Source organism: Filicampus tigris, chromosome 2 (genome assembly GCF_054856515.1).
Source record: "Filicampus tigris isolate MCC_2025a chromosome 2, RoL_Ftig_1.0, whole genome shotgun sequence".
Classification (NCBI taxonomy): Eukaryota; Metazoa; Chordata; class Actinopteri; order Syngnathiformes; family Syngnathidae; genus Filicampus; species Filicampus tigris.
In genome coordinates this window covers 2,278,289-2,302,861 of record NC_141218.1, presented here as the reverse complement: position 1 = coordinate 2,302,861, position 24,573 = coordinate 2,278,289, and the positions used below count along the sequence as shown (strand labels likewise).

At 45.9% G+C, this 24,573-nt stretch overlaps 2 protein-coding genes across 15 annotated transcripts in view; one reads left to right on the top strand and one right to left on the bottom strand.

Moving 5' to 3' along the window:
- Positions 1-22,579, bottom strand: part of arhgef15b (Rho guanine nucleotide exchange factor 15b) — a 34,522-nt gene extending 11,943 nt beyond the window's left edge. For 3 of the 13 annotated variants that reach the window (XR_015083273.1, XR_015083283.1, XM_086017818.1), the window contains exons 1-8: positions 22,334-22,579; positions 22,009-22,236; positions 21,814-21,899; positions 20,607-20,779; positions 20,403-20,534; positions 11,437-11,688; positions 10,803-11,024; positions 8,432-8,593 (exon numbers count right to left, since the gene is read on the bottom strand). The gene's annotated coding sequence lies outside the window, so the exon portion shown is untranslated. Of the gene's footprint in view, positions 1-1,803; positions 3,185-8,431; positions 8,594-10,802; positions 11,025-11,436; positions 11,689-20,402; positions 20,535-20,606; positions 20,780-21,625; positions 21,900-22,008; positions 22,237-22,333 lie in introns of those variants that run through there. The other 10 variants (XR_015083286.1, XM_086017823.1, XM_086017822.1 and 7 more) reach the window with 8 other exon arrangements.
- On the top strand, positions 2,754-24,547 carry hdlbpb (high density lipoprotein binding protein b). Of its 2 annotated transcripts, none has more exons than XM_086017816.1 (28): positions 2,754-2,857; positions 7,176-7,258; positions 8,000-8,101; positions 8,394-8,545; positions 8,764-8,979; positions 9,040-9,246; positions 10,822-11,037; positions 11,444-11,650; positions 12,088-12,195; positions 12,437-12,541; positions 12,611-12,689; positions 12,757-12,896; positions 12,972-13,076; positions 13,135-13,248; positions 13,319-13,405; positions 13,479-13,610; positions 14,726-14,944; positions 15,161-15,382; positions 16,390-16,608; positions 16,774-16,915; positions 16,993-17,120; positions 17,200-17,304; positions 17,901-18,035; positions 18,114-18,257; positions 19,049-19,228; positions 20,433-20,549; positions 20,632-20,793; positions 21,628-24,547. In XM_086017816.1, exons 3-28 carry the CDS (start codon positions 8,026-8,028, stop codon positions 21,769-21,771), a joined length of 3,861 nt encoding a protein of 1,286 aa, XP_085873942.1. In that variant the 5' UTR covers positions 2,754-2,857; positions 7,176-7,258; positions 8,000-8,025; the 3' UTR covers positions 21,772-24,547. The 2 variants fall into 2 exon arrangements, with proteins under 2 accessions (XP_085873942.1, XP_085873943.1); XM_086017817.1 differs by having other exon boundaries at positions 21,679-24,546.
- Positions 24,548-24,573: the final 26 nt, after the last annotated feature.

Here is a 24,573-nt window from a genome sequence, read left to right as displayed (position 1 = left end):
GCCACTTTTATTCGCAGACTTTTTCGCTCAGGGCTCGGTTCCTGTAAAGAGCAAAGGTTCATACCAGCAGGAGCTTACTGTTTACAGTACCGTAGAGTAAAAGAATGATCCCTCTCGTTCGACTGGATGATTTCACAAGGCACATTTGATCATCTCTCTGGCACATTCTTACAATATAATTCAGAGTACGCAAGCTGAAGCGCCACAGGGCCTGTAGTGGAAAATGAAGTTTGCACAAGCAGGAGTCTGTGTCATAGACAACCAAAGCATCAACACGCACAAAAAAAAACAAATCCAACCCTTGAAGGCGAAGCAATGACGACGCGTGAGGCAATATAAACAAGGCCGAGTCCGGCCAGTACTCGATCACGTGCACAGGTCCTTTATGCTACACAAAGGAAAACACTACAAAGGAATCATTTGGGAGTTTTACATTTGTCGTACCGCCAATTACTCAGTAAAATAAATCTGTGGTTGTCGATTACACATGAAATAAAATTGTATACAGCGCGCGAGTGCCTGTAGGTTCCAACGACCCAGAGAGTCCCTGGCCGTGCCAGTGCGACACCAGTTTGTTAGAACGTAAACCAGCTCGTCGGACCAGTTTGGAGAGCGACGCGCGGTGTGCCACTGAGTCAGTGAACTTGTTTTGGAGGAAACGGGGAGGTTTCAAGTTTCAATCTGGAAAGTTTGTGGGGGATTTTTGGTGGGGGATACAAAACCGATATTGATAAGAGAACATTTCATTGTCTCATTTACTATTTTATGACGGTTAATGGCACAAAAAGAGGGTGGGCCTTATAGGTTTGGCCATTGTCCAGTGTGACAGGAAAACGGCCTTTTTCCTCACTATTGTGCACTCTTTTGTTACGTCATCAGTCACCGAGGGTGAAAAGAAGAACTGTGATGAAGAATGGTTGTTTTCCAATGTAGGGCGTAAAAACGAATAAATGCAGAGGAAAATGAATACTCACTAATACCTGAAAACTCCACACTCTTTAAACTGCTGAATCAAAAGTATCCCAAATTGGGTGACATTGCTAACAGCATTTTTTTTTTTTTTAGCGTGCACTTAATTATTTTCCATGTCACTATCTGACACCCCCTCTTTTGTCTTCCTTTGACCTGATTTGTTCAATACCTCCCTCCTCCAGTCTAGTGGATATTTAACACACAGTCGGGCGGGTCAGTAGCCCGCTCATTCATTCCTGTTAATGTTTTCCTACCATAAATTGAAAACGTATCCAAAATGGCCTGATGCCTTAAATCAGTCCAGCCCGTGCACAATCCTTAAGTGCCTTAAAGAGCTTCCATTATCACAATGATGCAGTGTAGATGTTAGATGGGTGTGGGTACCATCTGTTGGGCCAGTGTGCAAGAAATATTTGGGGAGAGGGGGGGGGTCGTGTGGGGGGCACACGCACAAAAGAGATGGGCGAAAAATAACGCCCCCCCCCCCCACCCGCTTTCATATGCTAATGAAATGTTACTTAGTATTCCGTGGCTTACAGTCTCGTGAGGAGTTATTACTTAGTTGTTACTAGGTTTTGTTATAAGTTTAGCTGGCTTTTTTTTTTTAATGAAATGACAAAAACACCGGTTTGACAAGCAGTTCTCAGAAGGAAATGCTACTCTTTAAATGAATTGACAACGGACAAATTTACTTCAGTGCCAACTCATAAAAGCCCTCGAGGGAATTGGTGCTTTCGGCTCGGAATTTTCAACGAACCGCAACGGCATAGATGTCAATTCTTAGTAAACGTCCAATACAATAGAAAAGAAATTAAGGGACAGAAAACTCACCAAGATGGTTCGGACTCAAGTAAACACTACTTGTCAGTCATTCGGCTGTTGTATCGGCGCTCCAACATCTTGATCAAAAAGTGAACACTGATGTTTGTTATTTTTTTTTAAGTCCACGCGCCCGATTTCACGTAATAATGAAGTACTGTACCAGCAGAAATGAACAATAAAAAACCCAAATCCCCCAAAGTAAATTACAGGCTGATTGACCGTCCCCGGCCCCCCCGCAAGTGCTCGAGGTTCTCTCTCTCTCTTTGTTGGATCCGGCACAAGGAATGAGTAGAGCCGACTGAAGGCAGGACAACACCCCCTCCCTTCATCGAGGTAAAGATCATCAAGCTCGGCTAATTAAAATCGAGAAACCCGTAATGAATTTCAAAATAAAACAACTATTTGCGCGGTCTGTTTGAGTACTCAGGTACACTTCGGTTAAGTGCCTTTTACTATGAAGGCTACACCACCACCATCCGGGTAGTGAAAGCGCACCTTGTTCGTACTCAAAAACGTGAAACTGAATATAGTTATTCACAATTCACAAGCGTGTTGTTTTTTTTCACACTTACTAATTATTTTTATGAATTAGCCTTTTAAATGAGAATATTAGTTAATTCTGACTAATGAAGTCGTGCCTTACCTGTGTTTACTTTGGAATGCGACTCCCACCTAGCGTCTAAAATGGAAAATACGCGACACGGTAGAGAATAATATTTTACGATTACTTCGCATGCACCGTAATGACTAGATTTTTGGTCGGTGATAACTCCGAGCCAAAAACAAAATAATACTTTGAAGACAGGTTGTGACCACTGGTTGCACTACCATAAATATCCATCCATTATCGATACCGCTTATCATGACATCAAAATTACCGGGATCTATTTTATTTGGATGCTCTGCTGGCGTAAACATACTGCAGCAATTGGCTGGAGCGTCTTGGGCCGCAGCGCATCTCGTCGTATCACTCCGCCCCGTCCGAGGAAATGCTCGCAGACCAATCACATCTGTGTTTACACCATCACCTGTCAAACTCACACCCTCTGCTACATTCAGTAAGGTAGGATACCTTTGCATGTTCTTCGGTATTACTATTATTTCCATTCCCATCAAAAAGGACAACACCGCTATGGATGCCCCCACGTCCTACGCCGTCATATAGGAAGCCGGCTGGCCCCCACAAAGAGACGCAGCAGGGTTAGCAAGGTTAGCGCCCCCGGAGCGGGCGATTGGGCTGCTGCCTTGCTTTGGTGTTGATGTTGATGTTGATGTTATTGTTTTGAGCCGATTATAAGAAATCATTTGCGACTATTCATAGTTGTAGTGACGTGGGTTATTGGGGTCATATTGAGCAGAAATTCAAAGAAAATGTTCGATTTCAACCGGCAAGACAGGAGCATGCACGGCAAAGCCCGAGCTAGGAACGCAGTCGACCGGCTGCAGATTGGATGACGCCCCCCCTCCTCAAAACAAAAACAAACATTTTTTTTAATTGTCCACCCCCCCCCCACCACCCCCGTCTTTCTTTCTCGATCAGACATCACGGATGCACATGGCTACATTGAGCCGCCAGTTATCTTCATCACCCGTCGGTTCAAATAGACAAGGATGTGAAATATGAATATTCAGTATGCAAACACAAATATTGTTGCAGAACGAATGCACTTTAAAACTTTGGCGTCAAACTCCAGGCCCGGGGGCCAGGCTCGGCCCGCCACATCCTTTTGTGTAACTCAAAAGTGTCGTAAGGAATCAACAATATTTTGAAATATTGCAAGCATTTTCTTGTCACCTAACCCTTTTCTTTTTTTTCTAAGTGACTCGACTTGACTTAGATTTGATCTACATGACTTGACAAGTCATCCTGTTTATAGTTTTAAATCTGCACTTTAACATAGTTTGTCTTTTTAGGAAGGGAAGCAAGAAAGGAAGAAAAGTGTTTTTGTTCATTCACGCCAACCTGGCAACCCGGTCAGCATCACTTGTTAGAGTGAAGTGGCAACGCAAAGGCCAACAGTGTCAGAGCAACTCCGAGGATGGCTAATTTGAATTAATGGATTATTTTGTCCGTGACTTTGAAAAATAGGATGGAAATACGCATGGTTTGCACTTCACGCAATGAAGACACAACAACGACAAAATCTAACTTCATTCGTATTCCAAAACCCACAGAGAGGTAAGCCAACCTTACAGTTTAGCTGGTGATACGAACACTGGTTTGGGACCAGTGAAAAATGTGATTGGTAACTTAACTGTATTTAACTGCCAAACATTTTCAGACCCGCTTTTACCCTAACCTGTGGAAAAAAAAATTGAAAAAAATATAAATACGTTTCTGGGCCCAAATGGCTGGACTGTGAAAAGACAAATAAATGTGTCAATGGCAGTGAATGAGTTAATAATGAGGTGAAGTGCTGTGCACTTTGAAAGTAATTTCTATTCATCAAAACAGACGCCGATGTCACCGGCATGTCGCTAACAGCCAGTCAATTGTGGAGAGAAAAAAGATGTGGGGACCTCTTTGGATTCAAGGATGATTGTTTTGATGACACCGGGAAAAAGGCAAGCAACATGCAAGGTTTGAAAGATGAGAGAGACATCTATATGTTTCGTTTCATCTGTATGGCGCATATAAAGGCCTCGATACACCAATCCGACGTTGGAGGTCGGGAAGCGTCGGGGCGTCTGATTGCGGCGTCTGATTGGTGTGGTGACCACCGTCGTAGCGTCGAACCCCGTCAGGAAGCGTCTGGTGGGCGTTTCGGCATGTTGAATCGGCGTCGCCAGTCGTGACATTTGCTCACTCTGATTGGCTGTTAGCTAGCAAATCAGCGCTTGGAGCACCAGCGGGACGTGACAAAGGCGGATCAACAGTGATGAAGCACGCCTTTACTGCCTTAATCTTCTTACAAGTACAAGAGCGAGGGTTGACAATTGAAGTATTTCACGATATTGTGTCAAGACCGTGAGCGTTTACTTTTGCGTGGGAGTTCATCGTGAGCGAAGAATACAGCTGAATACATTGTTTACGTTTTTATGTTTCCGGTTGGATTTTTCTAACCATGAGGAAGAGTGACTACCGCCGCCGATGGTATGGAAGGGTATTACATCTCACGCGTGCGCAGAAGCTACTTTAATGGTCAGCGTCGCTGTCTGTTGTTGCGGTGTATTTTTCCAGCGTGAGTATACCGTTTAAAACAGCGGTCGTTATTGAAGCGTAGACATCGATACATAGAGTGTGACAGAGCACTGTAGAGTCTATGCAGGGTACTTTTCTGCTCGTGAGCGTATCCGCCATACTTGCCGCGGCAGCGTCCCCCGCCCAAACTAATGCACGTCAACTTCACTCAACTTCAAAACAGCCCAAAACTCACACAAACTATCGTCCCATTTCTGAACTCCCCCACCTGTCAAAAATACTCAAACGAATTGTCGCCTCACAACTCAAAACCCACCTTGACTCCGATTACCTCTACGAACCATTTCAATCCGACTTCAGATCCCATCACAGCACAGACACAGCCCTTCTCAAGGTCACGAACGACCTCATACTCTTCTCCGACGCCCACTCCCTCAACATTGTGATCCGACTTGATTTCAGTGCTGCATTTGATACCATACATCACCCCATCCTCCTCACCCGTCTTGAGTCCTCCGCTAACATCACCGGCACTGCCCTCTCCTGGTTAAAATCATACCTCACCGACTGCCACCAGTTCCTTTGCATGAATAAATCTCAGTCCAACACTGCCCCAGTCCCCCAAGGTGTCCCCCAAGGCTCGGTGCTCGGCCCCTTCCTCTTTATCCTTTACATGCTTCCCCCCTTAGTCATATAATACGCCACCATGGTCTCAATTTCCATTGCTACGTCGATGACGCCCAGCTCTACATCTCCACCTAATCCATCACTGCCGCCACACACGCCACTCTCATCAACTGCCTGCTCGACATAAAAAACTGGATGCAGACTGGATCCAACTTCCTCAAACTCAATAGGAACAAGACACAAATCCTCATTATTGGCCCGAACACACTTTGCAGCTCCTGCCCTGACTTCTGCCTTTCCATTGACGGCTCCACCACCCCCGCTTCCATCCGTATCCGTAGCCTTGGTGTCATCTTGGATCAATCTCTTTCATTTGAAACCCACGTCACCAAAACGGCTTTCTTTCACCTCAAAAATATCGCCCGTATTCGCTCCTCTCTCCCCCTCAGCTGCCGAAACACAGATTCACGATGAGATTCACGATGCCTTTACGACCTCACGGGTCGACGACTGCAATAGCACCCTTTATGGCTTGCCCACCCAAGCCCTCCTCAAAGTTCAATACATCCAAAACTCTGCTGCCCGACTCCTCACCAGCGACCACATCGCCGCGGTCCTCCAACACCTTCATCGGCTCCCCGTCCAACAGCGAATCTAGTTCAAAATCCTTCACATCACCTTCAAGGCCCTTCACAACCTCTCCCCCCTGCGACCTCACCGATTGACCTCCTTCACCATCACACCGGCGTCTGCAATCTTAGATCTGCCCATGCTCACCTCCTCACCCCTCCCATCAGAACTCGGTGCCGGACTTGGGGCGACAAGAGCGTTCGCTGTCGCCGGCCCCTCCCTCGGGAACTCGACACATTCACACTCTCCCCTCTTTTAAAATGGCACTAAAAACCCACTTGTTCAAATCTCCTTTGAACCTATAGACACACAATCCTCCGTTTATCATAATCGTCTGCACACGATCGCACCCATATAGTTTTTAATACTCCGATTGTTTCATTCTGCTTTCGTTTTATGCCCTATTTGTTGATCTGTTTTTTTATTGTCTATTGCCATGTAAAGTGCCTTGAAGTGTTTTTTTTTTTAAAGTGCTATACAAATAAGATGATTATTACAAAGAGCACAAAGGTAATGTCTTTTGTTCACCCATTTACACACACTAATTAGATTTGGGTAACAGATTGGCACCTGAAACAAAGTATGTTGTTTCTAAATTTGATGATTATACATGTGTACGCCCTCAGTCGGCATATTTCAGCATTTATCACATTAATAGTGTGCCCCTCATATAAATGTTAGTATGAAAAAAAAATAACATGCATTCTTCGAAATAATTTAAGTGCAGACATTCATTTCCCCCCCCCCCCCCCCCCACGGTGACTCAATTGAGACTTGAAGGTCATGACTCGAGACTTACTTGGGACTTGCACATACGTGACTTACTCCCACCTCTGGTAGCTCCTTACACCCACCTTTTCCTTCTATTCATCGAAAGATTTCAAAATGGCGTGAAAGGGCTGTGTCAGGATTTGCAGTATCTTTCACGATGGAAAGCTTTTGTGCTCCACCTGTTTCATGCTACCATCGACTCTGCGTTCAGGAGCTGAAAAAAAAAAAGACTGGAACTGAAGCGCCTCGGGTCGCCGCTACCTGGACGGACTCTCTGGCAATTGACCTTTGCAGGTAAAACGCCGCACCTGTGTTAGCACAATTCCAAAATTCTGACTTTGATGCTACACCTTGATACCAACAGGCCAACTGAAATCATGTGGGGGGAAAAACAAGTATCAGTAGGGCATTGGACTCACGGACAATAAACATGTGGCGGATCTTATTGAAAATGATATTTAGCGTATTGGAGGTTTTCCGTCCTCTGGTCTGAGTAGCTTGTGAGCATATTTTGCACACAGGCGTTGTCGCGTCTGCTGGCTGCGGAAGATTTCACTCAGTGTCTCTTTTTCTGTCAGTCTCGCACACGCGCCGCCTACTTTTGACACAGAGGAGTCAGAAAGCAGACACACAGATCTGCACGGCCACCTCTTAAAATACCAGCACTGAAAACACAGAGTATCGTTGTCATTTTGGACGGTGAGGCATTGCAGTTTGTTTCTAGTACTGGTGTACCGCACAATATAATATCGCTCGAGTTGGCCATTGCCGTGAGTTGTCACGCAGTTTCTTGGGGCAGCGCGTTGAAACATTTCACAGATTAATTCAAGGACAGAAAGTCACTGTTGCGCCTCAGCCAGGACCGCATGCGCATTTAGCAATCATATGATTCGGCGTCACCAGGAACGATCCCGCCAAGCAGGGGCTCTCAAACTTATCGGGTGCAGGGACCCCTTACAGAAGTGACATTTTCCGGCAGACGCAAGTCGGGAGTCATTTGCCCGCATGACCGCGGTATGTGCTCATTTATTGCAGCGGAATAGCGGAAGAAGTCTTGAACCATGAGCTCAGTGGCAGTGTTGACCCCCGAGAGCTTTGCGGAGCACCGCAGCGGCCTGAAGGACCGGGAGAATACAGGTAATTCTGGGGAGGGCGGGGCTCACCCCGTCCGTCCGCCCAGTTTCTATTGCACTTGTCCTCATTAGGGTCGAGGGTACATGGGCCCATCCTAGCCGATTTTTTTGGGGGCGATGTCAGATGATTTGTATTTATTTTTTTGCCGCATGTCTCTGTGGCTGGTATCGGCAGCCTCCGCGAGTGCCCGATACCTTAAAGTAACCCCGGCATTGGCCCGATACCTGCCATGTGTACTCCCTAAGAACTACAGTACCCTGTAGTTGGTGTTTTTTCCCTCACCTGTACGGTGCAGGCTGTGTCCCGGAGGATGAGGCCGACATCCCCACCTACCTGGAGGCCTTCCCTCCGCTGCCGGAGAAGGGTGCGCCGGGGGAGAAGGCGGGGGAGGCAGCGCCTGCGTGGGGGGGCAAGATCAGGCCCATCAAAGCTTCTGTCATCACCCAGGTGGGTTTGCAAACCAGGACACCGGACACACGACGTAGCCAACAGGTCCTGTTCGACACAAACATGACATCGTCTGTCATTTTCAAGATTGTTTTTGTATGATTTTGCTTCTGTTAGTGCATGGGTTCTGGTCGCTAGTACAAAACCGACATTTATGTTTGTATGTTAAACCAGTCAGCTCTTCAAAATAATCCAGACCGTGATCCGCTGCGTCGCAGGTGTTCCACGTGCCCCTGGAGGAGCGCCGCTACAAGGACAACAGCCAGTTTGGGGAGGGCGAAGAAGCAAAAGTGTGCTTGGACATCATGCAGCGGACAGAAGCCCACATTGAGTTGTCTCTGGCTAAAGACCAGGGCTTGTCCATCATGGTCACCGGCAAACTGGACTCTGTCATGAAGGCCCGCAAGGAGATTGTAGCCCGACTGCAGACTCAGGTAGAAAAATCCCGCTTGGCTCGGCGACGCGGCAGTTGATCTCCGTCGCCGTGTCCGCAGGCTTCGGCCACGGTCGTCATCCCCAAGGAGCACCATCGCTTTGTCATCGGCAAGAACGGCGAAAAGTTGCAGGAACTGGAGCTGAAGACGGCTACCAAGATGGTTGTCCCACGCCCGGACGACCCCAGCGCTAACATCCGCATCGCCGGTACCAAGGAGGGTATCGAAAAGGCGCGCCATGAGATCCTGCTGATCTCTGCGGAGCAGGTAGGACACGGGGGAGGGCGACTGGCTGTGCTCCATGCATGATTGTGATGTGAGGGACCAATTCAGAAGGTTTGCCAACAGTAGTGTGTCAGTGGCTTGAGCTCATTTACGATCCAAAGTAATTCCCCGTCATTTTGTTACTTTTACTTGTTCAACTGTTTTTCCTGCTTGAGACAAACTCAGTGGAGGATCACCATCTAATGGACTGTACATGTAAAGTATGTCTTGACGCGAGCACCATGGAGTTTTGGTTGGTTTATTCATTTTAACACAGGGTGACCCCAAAAAAACGGGCCTTGAAAGAAGATTTGGATTTGAAAATCAGGAATTTTGAAATGGATTTTTTAAGAAAAGGTCGACGAGTATAATGTTTTAATGTGATGTTCTAAACACAATAAACTAGTTACACCTCAAGTTGCATTTGATTCCGTAAAGGAAAATTGAAGAAATGATGAAATGAAGTTCGGGCCCGTTTCGTTGGGTCATGACTTTTCGCCACCTTGAGCTAAACACAGCATTGTGATCTATGGAGACCGTCATACTTTGGAACACATGACAATAAAAGGACTGGCCAAGCCTATTTCTTCGGCGCTGCTTTTTATTGATTTATTTATTTTTAAACAATAGTGACTTTTTATACAGTATCGTGAGCTTTCTTATATCGCCAACCTCACCACAATACGTGATAATTAGCGTATCGTAAGGTTCATATCGTGATATCGTATGGTGACGTTTGGATATATTTACATCCCTACAACCCGGTCTGCAATTACCTCAAGCTCAGCGTTCGATATGTAATTTAACGTGTATTGTACCATGTAGAATCGTCAACGTACGTAACCAATCTGGATTCATTGAATATTTGGAAAAGTAGAAAATAAAAGTGGAACCAACACGCTTCCCTGAGGTACCCCGCACTGCAATCAGTCAACAGCCATGCTTTTTAGCAGAGCTGGGCACGGCCTAACCGCCACCACGTTCCGTCCCGCATATTCAATCGACCACGTGGTCCCGGTCCTTCCCTTGTCAGCGACGGCCAATCGGCGTGGAGAATGTGATCTTAACGTCACAAGCGGGCGCCGCACGAGCAGACGCGCCGCCAAACAAAGAAAAAATACCAAGCAGAAACAACAGACGCGCGCGCACAGCGTGGCGATGGGTGAAATCCAAACAATATGAGGCACATGTCATTGCGTCTGTGGGACCGACCGCAAGGTGCACAACACTCTTTTTTTTTTTTTTTTTTTTTTTTTTTTTTGCCCTTACTGTCGCGTGTCAGGAGTGCGGCACCTGCGTGTGACATGGTACCGGTTAAGTCCCTTGTCCACCTCGTTTGGCTGACTCGGACCGACTGGGACCACGCGGCTCCATTCAATATGCAGACGGGAAATAGGCCATGCCCAGCTCTGCTTTTTAGCCGCTGGTGTTTGCAGGATGTCCTTTTCTATAGGCACGTCAGTAACTTGGAATCAGGTCATTGCTTTCCAGATAATCTTGCATTTCAACATTGGCCATTTTATCCCCAGTAGTCTTGATGAATTGTCCTCTTTATTTACCTCCCTTTTGGACCGTCAGGACAAGCGTGCTGTGGAGCGTCTCCCCGTAGAGAAGGCCTTCCACCCCTTCATCGCCGGCCCACACAATCGTCTGGTGCAGGAGCTGAGTCAGGAAACGGGCGCTCGCATCAGCGTGCCACCGCCCAGCCTGCCCAAGGACGAGATCGTCATCACCGGAGAGAAGGAGGCCGTCGCCCTGGCACTCAGCCGCATCCGTGACATCTACGAAGACAAGGTGGGGACACTTTGGAGCGCATTCTAAACTGTTTATTTCACTCCAAAAACAAAGAACTTGTTGGCGAAACATTGCTACACGTAGAGAGCAAATTGCAAAGTTGGCAACACAGACTGTGATTTGGTAAATGACGTTCACTCTGTTCACAGCCACGATAGTGGAAGCAGTACACGCCAGCTCGTGATGATGGATGAATATTTACAGCGTACATTTGTAGGGCTGGGGAAAGTTCAAATATTCTGTTTATATATTTCCAGGATGTCCGGAATGAGCTGAATATTTTCACGTGTGGTCTGAATTGTTGGAGAAATGCGGTCGTAAGAAGGGGGGGAAAAAAAAAAAAAAAAATGGTACGCATACAAATAAAATGTCAACACAATCACGATTTTGTTTTCTTACCCAACAGAAGAGGAAGACTACCACTATCTCGGTGGAGGTGAAGAAGTCTCAGCACAAGTACATCGTCGGCCCAAAGGGCAACACCCTGCAAGAGATCCTGGAGAGCACGGGAGTCTCCGTGGAAATGCCCCCGCTGGATTCCTGCTCAGAGACCATCATCCTCAGGGGGGAGCCCGACAAGCTGGGACCGGCACTCACGCAGGTCTACTCCAAGGTGAGAAGAGCAAGTTGCAGACGGTCCTTGATTTAAGACTGGCAAAACATAAAAAGAGAATTTCTCTAAAACCTGATGTGTGAGAAAAAAAAAGACATTTTTGAAAGCGCCATCAAAAATACATTTAAGGACACAAAAGGTCATCTCTGATGAAAAAAACGGTAAATACATGGTGTGCCCAAAAAAATGGACATCATTTTGTAGGCGACGAAAGCCGGTTCATTCAAATGAGTTCAAATGTGTTGGGGTGTGTTTAGAAAAAACAAACAACACTTTTTGAAGAGGTCACGAAATTTGAACCATTTCAAACTGTTTTCCAGGTGTCTCAATCGATGAATCGGATCAAAATAAATCGGTCTCAACTTCTAAAGGAAGTTTGTTGAAGTGCGACGCGATCTTTTTTTTTCCCCCCTTCCTCCCTAAAAACTGCCGCGCAGGCCAAGAGCGTGTCGGTGGTGGACGTGACGGCTCCGGCCTGGCTGCATCGCTTCATTATCGGCAAGAAGGGACAAAACATCGGGCGGATAACACAGCAGCTGCCTCGGGTAAGTGAGACTGAAAATGGCGAAAGAAGAAAACAAAAGCCCGTAAAAGGTGAAGGGGAATTCTGAACGGTTGAAATAAAACCAAACTAAACCTGGAAGAGGAACTTGGGCTTCCGGCCTGACAATGAATGGCACAAAGCACACAACCAAATCAACAAAGCTTTCCCAGAAGATGAGCATTTTAGGAAGGGCAAAGTCGAGGTCACACGCTGACAGTTGGCGTTCGCGCGTGTGTGTGTAGGTTCACATCGAGTTCACCGACGGCGAGGAGCACATCAGCCTGGAGGGGCCGACGGAGGAGGTGGAGCAGGCTCAGGCCCAGATACAAGAGATCATCAAGGACCTGGTGGGTGGGGAAAGTCCGCCGTTTCGTCCATATTCAAAGTCTCTCTTTTTTTTTTATACATGTCCCCAGCTCGTGAGGATGGACCACACCGAGGTCCTCATAGACCAGCGCTTCCACAGACATCTCATCGGGAAGAGCGGCGCCAATAGTCAGTATTGCGTTAACAGAACACAAAGACATACTTGCATTTGTCACCTCCTGGCGTTATTCCCCAGTCAACCGAATCAAGGAGCAGTACAAGGTGTCGGTGAGAATCCCGCAAGACTCGGAGCGAAGCGGCCTTGTCCGGATCGAGGGAGACCCCAAGGGCGTCCGGCTGGCTCGCAGGGAACTCATCGAGATGGTCCAAAGAATGGTGAGTCCAGCTTTACCGGGAGCGACGGCGAGAAGGCGCGAACAAACAAAACAAACGGTTCAAACTCCACCCCAGGAGAACGAGCGGACCAAAGATCTGCTAGTGGAGCACAAGTTCCATCGGACGATCATCGGCCAGAAGGGAGAGAAGATAAAGGAAGTGCGAGACAAGTTCCCCGAGGTGAGGACGCCGTCCTGCGGAAGACATCCTGCGGAAGTCTCATCCGGTCTACCTCCAGGTCATCATCAACTTCCCCGAGCCGGCGCAGAAGAGTAACGTGGTTCAGCTCAGGGGCCCCAAAAGCGAGGTGGAGAAGTGTGCCAAGTTCCTCCAGAAGATGATTGCCGACCTGGTACGACCGCCATCAAAAGCCGTTGACCTGACTTGGCGCACTTCACCCATTCGCCCTTGCCCGTATGCAGATCGAGAATAGCTTCTCGCTCTCGGTTCCCATCTTCAAGCAGTTTCACAAAAACATCATCGGCAAAGGTGGCGCCAACATCAAAAAGGTAAGCGGCAAAGATCTTTCGGAGGGCAGCCCAAGGCGGGCGCGTCCTCGAAACGGCATGACGTTTGCGGCAGATCCGCGAGGAGACCAACACCAAGATCGACCTGCCCACTGAGAACAGCGACTCGGAGATGATCGTCATCACGGGCAAGAAGGCCCACTGTGAGGCGGCCAGAGAGCGAATCCTGGCCATCCAGAGAGAACTGGTCAGTCGGAATGCTTTGGGATTTGTCATTGCGCTTACTTCTTATTTTCTTGCCGGGACTTGTGGTTTCCCACTTCAGCTAGTTGGAATGACTTTTTAGTGCAGGTATGTTAGGTTGTATTTTTGTGTTTTCATTTGTTTTAGTATTAGTTTGTTTGTTTTTTAAAATACATCAACTATTTGTTGAGTGCAAAATTAAAAAAAAGGTCACCAAGTGTGGCATCATAAAGTAAACTGTTCTTCTGTACGCACGTAGAGCAATATCCAAATAAATATATTCCAAACGAACCCCAAAAGCTTATGCATGATGTTAATGGTGGGGATAGACTATCTATCGTCCATCTGCATCGGCCTTTTTTTTCCAAAATCGGATGGCCGATAAATCCGTTTCAAACGGTGTTGAAATCAAAACAAAGATATTTGAAATTGTAACACTTGTGTCGTTTTGAAATTTTGGAGGACTTCATTTCCTGTAGAAAAGTATCTGGAGCTATTTTCAAGACATGCTGATGACCCTGGGTGCTCCCTGAACTTTTTGTTTGAATTTTATAACAAAAAATGTTAAGAGGTCTATTTGGTTTTTTTTTAGACTTTGACGCCAATATTTTCCTTTTACTGAAAATGAATATCGGCTCCAAATAGCGGTTATCGGCCCCTTTGACGACTAATAATCGGTATAGGCCCTGAAAAAAAATCTAAACATATCGGTCTATCTCTAATTAATTGACAAAGATAAAAGCAAAGGGCATTTTCGCTATAATGATAGGTAGTTTTAGTTAGTCCTATAAACGCAAGATGCCTCAGTTTTCATTTTTTGTAAAAGCGTTCATGTTTTTATTTCGTTAACGAATGGATTTCATTTCAATTGTATTTGTAGTTGTTTCGTTAGTTTTCGTTAACTATAATAACCTTGGAGCATTCAACCGAAGCGGTTGCCCGAGGCCACGAGAAAACCGTCTGACATTAAGCCATCAGAGAGAGTAAGCGCAACTTTGTGGCAAAGAGATTTTTGGGACATCGGGTCATCCTGTTTTTTTGGGAGGAGGCCGCCAGGTGGTCGAGAAAGACCCCCAGCAAACGGAGCAGTTCTCACTGCCGTCGTCTCGCTCCCTCCAGGCGAACATTAAAGAGACGGAGGTCATCATCCCGGCCAAGTTGCACAACGCCCTAATCGGCTCCAAGGGCTGCCTGGTCCGCGCCATCATGGAGGACTGCGGCGGCGTCCACATCCACTTCCCCTCCGAGGGCTCCACTTCGGACAAGGTCACCATCAGAGGGCCCGCCGGCGAGGTGGACAAGGCCAGGAAGCAACTGCTGCAGCTGGCCGAGGAGAAGGTAGACCACTCGCTCGTTCTTCCCTCTTGAAATGGACTTCTCTTCAGTGGAATCTGTGGAAAGTCCGGCAATGTTCGTGTTTGCCGAGTTTCTATTCTCTCTTGCGGTCACGAAGACACCCAAAGTAGGCGCGGGGGAAACTTTTTCAGTGCTTTGCTTGGGCATGGCGTCGCCTCGTATTGGTTTCATGACCCCCGTTTGGTCTCCTCCATTCAGCAAGTCAACAACTTCACCGCCGAACTGCGGGCCAAGCCCGAGTACCACAAGTTCCTGATCGGCCGCGGCGGGGCCAACATTCGCCGCGTGCGGGACAGGACGGGCGCCCGCGTCATCTTCCCGTCAGCCGACGACGCCGAGCGGGAGCTGATCGCCATCGTGGGCAAAGAGGAAGCCGTTCGGCAGGCGCACAAGGAACTGGAAAGCCTGCTGAAAAACTTGGTAATGGCCTTCACCTCACGCACAAGAATAGCGCTCGTTTTAGAATCACGGGTAGGTGGAAAAAAAAAATGCAAATACTTCATCACTGCACCAAGTTTTTTTTTTTTTTCCCATCAGTGCTAGTTCCACAAGTATTTTGAACATAATTATTTCTCCATCTTATGTCATTTTAAATCAGTACAGTACTTCTACTTAAGAGCAGAGATGGGGCACTCGAGTCATATGACTTGCGCATTGTTTGCCAAAAACACGGGAATGACTTGACTTGGGATCTAAGTGACTCCACAAGTCATCCTGTTTCTGGTTTAAAATTTGTATTTGCCTTTGTAGGAAGGAAAGAAAGAAAGAAAGAAAAAAAGTTTTGTTTTTTTCGTTCATTCATGCCAACCTGGCAACCTGGTCAGCGTCACTTGTTAGTGTGATGTGGCAACGTAAACACCAACAGCGTCAGAACAACTCTGAGGATGACTCACTAGAATTCATGGATTATTTTTGTCCGTGACGTTGACAAAAATAGGATGGGGAAAAACGCATGGTTTGCATGGACAACGTCGAACTGGATTCGTCCTTCTTACAAGAAAATGTCCTATGCGCCTTAACCAGTCCAAGCATGGCATTCTGATTGATATTGTGTTTGTGGAATAGGAGTTGAGCAGTAAAACGCACCCGTTTTGGTCCGTCTCAGGGGGCGGCCATTTTGCCACTTTCCGCCGACTGAAAATGACATCACGGTTACACAGAAGTCATGGCTCGGCTTCAGAAAACAGCTGAGCCGCGATTGGCCGTTACCTGAGCAGCTGTGATGTCATTTCCAGTCGGCAAAAAGTGGCAAAATGGCCGCCCCCTGAGACGGACCAAAACGGGTGCGTTTTACTGCTCAACTCCTATTCCACAAACACAATATCAATCAGAATGCCATGTTTAGACTAGTGGGTCCGCATAGAACATTCTCTTGTAAAGATCGTTTGGGGTTGACTAAAGTACCACCCTCGAAATATCCTCTCCAGGACGACGTGTTGGAAGACAGCATGGACGTGGACGTCCGCCACCACCGCCATTTTGTGTGCCGCAGAGGCCAGGTGCTGCGGGAACTGGCCGAGGAATACGGCGGCGTGGCCGTGAGCTTTCCTCGCACGGGGGCCAACAGCCAGCGGGTTTCGCTGAAAGGAGCCAAGGACTGCGTGGAGGCCGCCAAGAAACGCATTCGGGAGATCATCGAGGACCTCGTAAGGGAGCGGTGAACAAATCGCAAAGTCCGTTTGGGCTAGCCGGCGCGGCCCCCCGGTGGCCGACCGTAGCGACCGCGCGGCCCGTGATCAAAACAAGCTCGACGCCTCTGGTGAGTTGCGGTGTCGTTGATGCTCGCCTTTTTGCGTCGCTCCCTCGAGCAGGAGTCCCAAGTGAGCGTGGAGGCGACCATCCCGCAGCGCTACCACCGCGCCGTCATGGGCCCCAAAGGCAGCCGCATTCAGCACATCAGCCGCGAGCACGAGGTCCAGATCAAGTTCCCCGAGAGAGACGACGCCACCGCAGGTTCCCGGCGCAGCGGCTCGCTCCCGCGCTCGGCAACATTTTGACGCCTGACTGGTTTCGAATCATCGTCCATCAAGGTCAAGAGGCGTTGCCGCAGGAGAACGGCCATGCGTGTCCAGACGCCGAGTTCGTGCCCCGCAAGTGTGACGTGGTCACCATATCGGGGCGAGCGGAGAAGTGTGAGATGGCCAAAGCTGCCCTGCTGGTAGGCTCTCGCCGGTTATTTGGATGGAAAAGCCACGTCCCCGCTCCCGTGCCTCGACTGGCTTATTTTCCTCCTTCAGGCCTTGGTGCCCGTCACTGAAGACGTGGAGGTGCCCTACGAGCTTCATCGCTACATCATCGGGCAGAAAGGCAGCGGTATCCGAAAAATGATGGAGGAATATGAGGTAACTATTCATAAAAGACAGCAAAGAAATAGTCTGGCTCAACTACTGTTGGCCTTGCAAGGTTATTATCGTTCATCAAATCTAACGGAAAAACTCCAATTGAAACAAATGTTAGCCAAATGAAAAATGAAACTGCTTTCAAAAAACTGAAATCTTAGAGAAAATGACCATTTTCATATTTGTCAATTGACGAATTGAGCTTTCGCTGTTGATTTTGAATTTCATTTTGCTATTGCCATACATTGGTGGCTACAGAAGAACTAAAGTCAATTGGACTTTATTACACAATAGATTACACTTTTTTTTTTTTTTTAACTTGTACTCGACAAATATGTGCAGAAAATGAATAATAAAAGTAATGAAAACTCAAATGGAGCATTTTCCCCCAAAAATTAAAAAAAAAAAAAAAAGTGCTCTAAAATCAGATTAAAAGGAACTGAATTGAAAAAACAAAAGTCCAAAACGAACCAATCTCAAACTATTGTCAGGCTGTTTTTCCTTGATCCCACGATATCAAGTCATTGGAGTATTGAGTCAGCATTGTTGATATGCAGGTTAAGGTCCATATAGTAGCGGCAGGTTGTTTGCATTTGCAGGTGAACATTTGGGTGCCGCAGCCGGAGATGCAGCAGGACGTGATCAAAGTGACGGGCCTGATGGCCAACGTGCGGCGAGCCAAGCAAGGCTTGCTGGGCCGGGTCAAAGAACTCCGCGCGGAGCAGGAGGACCGGGTCAGCGCACACGTTGCCCCAAAGCGGCCTCGCCCAAGTCCCCGCCTTCTCGCGTTGATGCGGCTTTGCTCCTCCTAGGCGCTGCGCAGCTTCAAGGTGACCATAGCGGTCGCGCCCAAGTTCCATCCCAAGATCATCGGCCGGAAAGGGGCGGTCATTTCTCAGATCCGAAAAGACCACGACGTCATCATCCAGTTCCCCGACAAAGGAGACGAACAGCAGGTGCGGCAAAATCTGACAGGCCAAACCGGTGGTGGCTGCTGGACATTTGTCCGTCCGGCCTGGCCGCCGCCGTAACCTTCGACATTGTCAAATTAGGGTCAGACGTAAAAGTTGAAACGAAGAAGTAGCCATTCTAGCAGACAGCGAGTGAACAGGAGGTTGACATGCCACAGAACACGACAAAGCCTAAGTGGGATAAGAATATGAATCAACCAGCTTCTTGGGTCCCTTAACACTGACAACAAAAACGTTTTTTGTTGTGGGTGTTAAACAAAAAGGTTTTTTGTTGTCCGTGTTAAGGGACCCAAAAAGCTGGTTTATTCATTTTTTTTTTAATTACTGAGCAGATGAACCGATTATTGGAAATGTATTCAACTCGGCCTTCCCCAAATCCCAATCTTTCTAAAGATATGAACGTTCAGTCTTTTACATTACTTTGTCTTTTAGTATTTTTTACTTTGCAACAGAGAGGAAAATCGGCCGTTTGTTTTTTTTTTGAATAGGGTTGAATGTATGTTTAATAAATAGCTCAAACTGGCCAACCGATAAATCACCTTTTAGACAGAAGATTTAGACTAAAACTAAATCAAAATTTGCCGTCAAAATGAACTCCGATTGGCCGGACGACAGCTTGTAATTGAAAAACGTGTAGGTTGGATCACTCACAAGTTGAGGTACCGCTGTGAATATCCACAGAAAGACACGACACTATTTTTCCTTCCATTTCGCATTCTGTCTCGTGATTTGTCTGTCATTTTGTTTTGTGTTTGCCACCCCCGTCCGTCTCTCAGGACCTGATCGTGGTCTCGGGCTATGAGGGGAACGTGGAGGAGGCGTGCGAGGCCATCCGGCAGCTGGTGGCCGAGTTGCAGGAGATGGTGAGCCGGGACGTGCGCCTGGACCCCAGGACGCACGCCCGCATCATCGGCGCCCGCGGCAAAGCCATCCGCAAGCTCATGGAGGACTTCAAGGTTTGGCCTGCTAGACCTAGACTTGGACATTTGTTTACTTTATTGTCCCCAAAGGGAAATTTGTCATGGACACTACTACAAGATATTGTAAAAACCTGCGATACGGATATAGTGTTTGTTTATCATCTAATGAAAGAAGTAGAAAAACGTCTAATCAGCTAATTCATTGTAATTCTCCAAGATAATGTCCAACTATTGATGCACAATTAACTTTGCATCTGACTGGTCAAATAAAATCATACAATTGCATAAGACAATTATTGCATGTCTTTGAGATATGCATATTGCATGGGCCAATAGCGCAATATCGATATTTTTTTTTATACATATTGTGCAGCCCTGATTGTAAGTATTTTAAAGGAAAAGAGGTTGTATACAGTACTAAGCATTTAAAAATAAGGCCATGTTTAGTCATTCATAAGAAAAAAAAATCATGAATATTAAGGGCTTAAAAAAAGTATTGTAAGTCTTATATTAAAAAAAAACTAGGTAGAGTCAAGATTTTGAAAAAAAAAAAAAAGACCATGCATACTAAGTTTTTAAAAAATAAATGCATGTTTAGTAATTGAAAAAAGACCATGTAATGCTGTAAAAAACAAAACAACTTAGAGTAAAGGTTAAATAAATTGTATTGTAAGGCTTTTTAGAAAGATGCATATAGTAAGACTTGTAAAAAACATGTACAGTAATGCTTAAAAAAGACCACTAAGCTTTTAGAAATAAGACCATGTTTAGTAATGCTTTAAAAAAAAAAGCCCATGTATAGCAATTCTTTTTTTTTTTTTAATACCATGTATACAGTAAGGGTTATAAAATAGTCGTATAAGGCTTGAAAACTAAAAAAGTGCATGCATAGTAAGGTTGAAAAAATAAAATCATGTACAGTAAGACTCATTCAGTAAAACACATTCACAGTTATGCAGTTTTTTTTTTTTTTGTTTTTTTTTGACCATGCATAGTAAGTCTGGGTTGTAGGGGGTCAAACTTACTCAGTGGTTACTCGGCACACTCTGCATTTTGCAACTTTGATACTGTGTTGTCACTTTGAAAATGCATTTTGGACTGATATTGTGTCAATTATCACAAGCAGTCAAACAACCAAAAACTGTTGTTTTCCTTGGCAAGAGAGCCAACTTCGAAATGAAGCAGGCAATCAAATAATTATTTCTCCTACCTTTTACAAAAGGCTTGCGGGTGTTTTCAGGTGGACATCCGGTTTCCTCCGCCCGCCTCCAACGAACCCGACAAGGTGACAGTCACGGGCCTTCCCGAGGTGGTGGACAATGCCATCGAACACCTGATCAACCTGGAGGAAGAATACGTGAGAGACGCACGCCTGCGCGGACGGGGCGTGACAAAAACGGCTCGCGCGCTTCACCTTTTGGCCTCTGCGACTCTTTTAGATGCTCAGCGTGACGGAGACCGAGAGGTTGGCGGCGTACATGAAGCCTCCGTCGCGCTACGGGGGAGGCGGGGCCGGCTCAGGCGGGCCGGACGACGGCAGCGGGACTCCGGCGAAAGGCTTCGTGGTGCGCGACGCCCCCTGGAACGCTGCGGGTAACAAGGTGAGACAGCACAAGTGTGGAAGTGCTACGCGGGCGCCCTGCGGTGCTACGCCAAAGAATTCATCCAGTACAGTCAGGTTGTTAAGTACCGTTTAGATGTATTAAACTTAAGTACAATACATTGCATTTATTTTTTTAGAACTCCTACGAACAACCCAGGCTTAAGTTAGCTCCTCCCCGACATACTAAGATCATAAATGGATGAGATGTATCACTCCAACATAGATATCGGGGAATCATTTAAGTGTGATAAATATGCAAAACAGTAAATAAATAAATTCGATACAATTAGAAGATTGAATTTTTTCGCTCATTGCTAAGAGTTGGTGAACAGTGAGTTTATTTGACAAAATGTCATGACTTTCTCTTAAGTCAGAGAGAGGTTTACTTACGTTTTGGTAGCATTGCCTTTAAACCGTATGACTTGGGGCAAACGTTTCGGATGTCTTTGCACAAGCTTCTCACAATAGCTGGCAGAAATTTTGACACATTCCTTCTGGTGTGCCTCAGCCAAGTTTGTAGGCCGCCTTGCTGGCACACACCTTTTGGGGTCCGCCCATACAGTACATTTGCAATCAGATGGAAATCACTAACCAGCCCATGTCTGGACAGACCACGGTTATTATAGTTAACAGAAACTAACGAAATAACTCAAACTGAACAAAAATTATAATAATTTTAAAAAATATATATCTTTTTTTTAAAAATGAAAACGAACTGAAACTACACTTTACATTAAAACCAACCAAATGTAATTATTGCGAAAATGTCCTTCGTTTTTATCGGGGTTCATTTTAAGTGATTTTATTGAAGTATTGCTGTACATCCTTACAGAAGATCCGTACTGTGTTGGAATCATGTTTTGTGTTGGCGGCCGGTTTCCAGGCTCCGGACATGAGCAGCCCGGAAGACTTCCCCACGTTCGGGACGAGCGTGGCGCCCAAGCAGACGTCCGCCTGGGGCCCCAAGAAATTCTGAGAGACGACAGAAATCCAGTCCCAACTGCTGCTCAGTGCTCACCTTCCTTTTTTCCTTCTTGGTATCCTCCCCAAACTGGCCACTGCGCATTCTGAGATGAATTCCTCTCTCCACCTCCTTTTACACCACTGCAAGAGGGGAAGAACAAGAATGGCAGACTTAAATGAAACCTTTGGGGGGGGTGGGGGGACAACAACACTTTGGCGTTTGGCCGCTGCACTGACTGCCTCTCTTCACCTCACTGCTGTCTGTCAAAAGTCTTCAGATTATTTCCCCGTGGTTGGCTGGTAATGGAAAGCTTTGAGCATCTATTAGATATCCTTGATGTCCAGATTAAGGTCCACACTTTGCTCTTTGGCCTTACCTGAATAGTATTCAGACAATGTGGCACACTAGCTAGTAGAACGACCGCGATAAAATCCCGTACACAATTGCTTTCCTTTGACTTTCCCCTCAGATTCACCACTGTGAAAACACAAAAGTAGAATATATTGAAACAATGTACACAAAACAAACACGTTACTTGAACAAAGTATAAAAAGATACAAATCAATTACAGTACCTCATTAGCTGCGCATCTCAGGTGTGTGCCGGCCACTCTGAGCAAGTGACCGCTATGGGCGCTATGCTAACAGCTAACAAAGCACCATCAAAAACCAGTGAGGAGATCAACAGGATTAAGATTTTTTCAAAATAAAAGTTCACAAGGAAACACCTAGGGAAAAAATCTGATAAGATGCTTTACACTTAATTACTTAAATTCTTGTTTATTAGTTGTACTAGCAGCACATGGTTGTCAAGTCTAGTACAGCCTCGCAACAATGTAGCTGCCCTACAAGTCCCTAAAGCTGGATATCTAATAAATGCTCAAACAGGTTTGCAGAATCGCGTGTGTACATTATTACAAGGCAAATCGGCTGCTGTAGTTTTCTTAAAAAAACACACACACACAAAAAAAAAAAAACATGCCCTGATGAAGCGACATCCTGCACTGATTCCTTGTGAAGGTTTATTTATTCTCAAATATGAGAAGGAGCCATTTGATTTGGACAACTGTGACGTTTTTCGAAAGGCGGCCGCTGTAGCTCATGACGGACCTTCATCGGGGTTTGGGAACACGTACGTCAACAAAGAGTTTTTTTGCTATTTTTTTAAACCGATTTTTTTTTTCGATCGTGACGACATACGTTGCAGTCTGTATGTGTGCACGCGTGTGCGTGTGTGTGTGTGTGTGTGTGCGCGCTTCAAAGTGTATATTTGAATGAAGCTGAACCAAACTTTTACATGCAGGTCTTAAACTATATTTTTCTCAGCGCTCCTCATCAATGCTTGATATTTTTGTCAAAACACATGCTGCTTGCCATCCACCCCCCAAAAAAACAACAAAAAAACATCAACTGATCCTTCTAAAGGTTCTCCACGTGTTTTAGTAATTATTTTTGCCCATGTATGACATATCAGCCACAATATATTTAGTTTTTATGAAAGAAGAACGAAAGGATGTGTCAATACAGCAAAATGTCTTGGATAGTTTGAACAATTCCTGTTGGGGACTGTACAAGAGGGCTCTATTTTCGTGGCTGCATGGTGAAAATCCGGTGACGTATATCTGCGCAGATGCGTGTTAGACCGGGTGTTGGTCATTTCAAATGTGTGATGTTAAATGATAAATGTGTCAAATTAATTCTGACTTCTACAAAGAATCAGAGGGTTTGATGCCCCAGTTGTCATTTTCATGAAATATGATATGATGTACAAAATCACAAAAATCGCGCCAGACCAGCCGCGCCATTATTTAGACATGGTCCATACGGGGGCGACATTCAGCTAAATTGGCAAACAGGCACCTTGCGCAAAAATCGGGATACACCGGCAGTATTTACGTATGCGCAATCGACAAAAATAGAGCCCAAACAACTCAGCCTTTTGTGCATTTATTCCATTTCCTCCAAACTAGTTGGCACACAATTCAGGGCACTGGTAAAACGACTAAAGGCCACTAGTGTGTGACATCTACAAGTTGGGCTTAGCAGTGATACTAGTGCAGCACAGTAGTTTACTAGGAAGGTTCAATTGTGTACTAGTAGGCCAAAAATGGCAAGTCATTCTATTAGTGCGCCCACTAGTGAGGACAGAGCAAGTGTTCAAATGGTTTGTCATAATGCAAGGGAACCGGGAAAAATTCGTTTTTTCATTTTCAATTGGCAACTGAAAATACGGGTTTTTCAATTTGTAAAAATACACACAAGAAGCCACAATACTAAGTTGTATTTGAATATTAATTAGTTGTGTTTCCCGTTTGAAAAAACAAATACCAAAAATATTACTTTTGCTTTCTCCTTATTTTGTGAACTCAGAGGCTGTTTAATTAGCTCCATTTTGAAGAAAGGAGATCTCTCCCAAGTGAGCCAAACTGCACTTTACGGGGGAAAAATTCAGTTTTAAACTCAAATCTGTTGCATGATTTGGTGTTTTAATAGCAGATGGCAGACTATGCAACCCAGGGATGTACTGTATCCTAACAGTTTCTGCACTTACTACTGCTACAAACACAGCATCATCGTTTTTTTTTCTTAAGTACTAAAAGTTTGTTTCTTCATGTTTGTTGTCTGATCTTATAAGGTACGGCCGGCGACAATTTCCGTGAAAAGCTGAGACAAAGACACACTATTGGCCTTAAGAAATCAACAGCATTTTGACAACGGTGTGATTGTGTACTGCAATAAAAATGTCAGTTTTCCTACTCTAAATAAAATTTGACAGAAAATGAAAATGCCTTTTTTTGGAGGGGTGAAAAACACA

Coding starts and splice junctions, on each gene's coding strand:
- hdlbpb (XM_086017816.1), top strand. CDS start 8,026: ATGAGCTCAGTGGCAGTGTTGACCCCCGAGAGCTTTGCGGAGCACCGC. Junction 8,102..8,393: donor GAAGGACCGGGAGAATACAG/GTAATTCTGGGG, acceptor TGTACGGTGCAG/GCTGTGTCCCGGAGGATGAG. Junction 12,897..12,971: donor TCGAGATGGTCCAAAGAATG/GTGAGTCCAGCT, acceptor ACTCCACCCCAG/GAGAACGAGCGGACCAAAGA.